The 1,816-nt window shown below is 47.0% G+C and overlaps 1 protein-coding gene across 1 annotated transcript in view; it reads right to left on the bottom strand.

The window, feature by feature from the left end:
• LOC108445046 overlaps positions 1-1,572 on the bottom strand; it is a 6,433-nt gene extending 4,861 nt beyond the window's left edge. Inside the window, exon 1 of the mRNA XM_017727582.1 lies at positions 206-1,572. Within this exon, the coding sequence (XP_017583071.1) occupies positions 206-817 (612 nt within the window). The 5' untranslated portion in view covers positions 818-1,572. The remainder of the gene's footprint in view (positions 1-205) is intronic.
• Positions 1,573-1,816: the final 244 nt, after the last annotated feature.

Genomic DNA, 1,816 nt, shown 5'->3' with positions numbered 1-1,816 from the left:
GCCGCCATCTTGCCGCCGTTAACTCCTCCGGCGCCGGGCTCCTTTCCCAGCGCGTCCTGCTGCTCCGCCCCGAAGCTCCCCCTGGCTCTGTGGACCCTGCAGGCACAAGGCACCAGGTTTGCGTAGGGGGACAGACCTAGCGGGCCCCGTAACGTTGTTCTCAAAACGCGTGTGATGGTCACGGTTTCACTCCCCTCCCCCTTACCCACGGGCAATGGGACAGCAGCTCAAAGCAGTTGCAAACAGCGTGACTAAACCTTGAGCCACGCAAATAAAGACCTTGTTCAAAAATGGAAAGCGACTGGTCAATTATTAACTTCAAAGCCAGCAAGGTTTCAGTGAACTGCGGAGCACTAGGTGGCCTGGGCCGAGCCCTTGAGGTCACAGCCCGGCGCTGCCCCGGCTGGGGCGGCCCTGGAGGGAGCCGCGGCTGCCGAGCCCGCCCCGCCCGCCTCGCACGGAGCTCAGCGGGCCCCGCGAGGCTTGAGGAGCCTGCAGAGCTCGGCGAGCCCCACCATCCCGAAAAACAGGGCCCGAAATCGCGTGGCTCATGAAGTGCTGGAAATGCTGTTTGTTCTGGCAGCGTGGTACTGGCAGTGATGAGGCTTGCCAAAGACCATACTAGTGAAAAATAATTGTTCCTGCCACGGACTGCTTGTAATTTGTACACAAACATGATTATAAGAAGCAGGCAGCTCAAGGTAGCCGTGAAGCACTTGTTTGCAGGAATTCGCATGGGCACGAGGACAAAATACCTGGCCTGAATTTCAAGTATGAGTTCTCCTTCACATTCAGTTCTCGTGTTCTTATCATACATTCACAGGCCAGTCAGCTTAATATTTAGCCACTCGCCCTGGGAAAACAAAGAATGCTTTATTCTTTCTTTGGAAGGCCATAGTAGTCTTGGTCTATGACTCTTAAGTTAATTGTACAGTTGTCTCAAAGAGCATTTCAGGCTTTGGATAGACTGGATGTGCCCGTTTCCATTGCCATTAGTAGTGCTAAATGCCCCAAATCAGGAATTTTCAGGCCAAATCTTGTATTTTTAATCCAAATTTTGTATCCAGTCCAATTTTGTATTCAATCCAATTTTTGTATCCAAACCCAAATCCAAATCTCCTATATTCAGGCGGTGGAGTGCTTTTTGCAGACAGTGATATGGTGTAATAAGAGTATCATGCAGGGGGCTAACAGTGATAGCTACTACACTACACATTATCAGTCTGGAGTTTCATCTTTTCTCTTTAGATGTAAAAAGTAGTTGGAAAAATAGGATGCAGAACAAAAGCTCAAAAAAGGAACTGAAAAATTCTCTCAGCTGGTGCAGTCTATACAAAGTTACATGATGCCTTGAGAGATGTTCTTCTCTCCTTTCAACTCTGTATAAAAGTTTTATCCAACCATAAGAAGCATTGCATGATATTTAAGGACAACAAATTGTCACAACCTCGTTATCAGTCGTACTGAAAAGAAGGTTCTTGCAGCATCAAGCATCATCTAACATCTTATTCGGGCCCACTGAGAGGCTATCCAGTGAGTTTCTGGCACGAATTGTGACAGCACATACATTTTTCTCTTCAGGGGTTAACCCAAGACAACCTTGCCTAGTTTACAAGATCTTCAGTTTTCTGCTTGAAGTAATTCAGCTGAAGGCACGATAATATTATGACTGCAATACGGTTCAGCTAAGAAAGCAGTCTACTTCTGACACTTCAAAACCACATTGAGCAGGTATCTTTGAGTTTCTACCCATGGAGTCCTCTGCATTTTTTTTTTCTGTATTTACATACAGTTTATAACCATCATTTGCAGGATT

Source organism: Corvus brachyrhynchos, unplaced genomic scaffold (assembly GCF_000691975.1).
Source record: "Corvus brachyrhynchos isolate BGI_N302 unplaced genomic scaffold, ASM69197v1 scaffold80, whole genome shotgun sequence".
Taxonomy (NCBI): domain Eukaryota; kingdom Metazoa; phylum Chordata; class Aves; order Passeriformes; family Corvidae; genus Corvus; species Corvus brachyrhynchos.
This window is presented reverse-complemented; position numbering and strand designations above follow the sequence as displayed.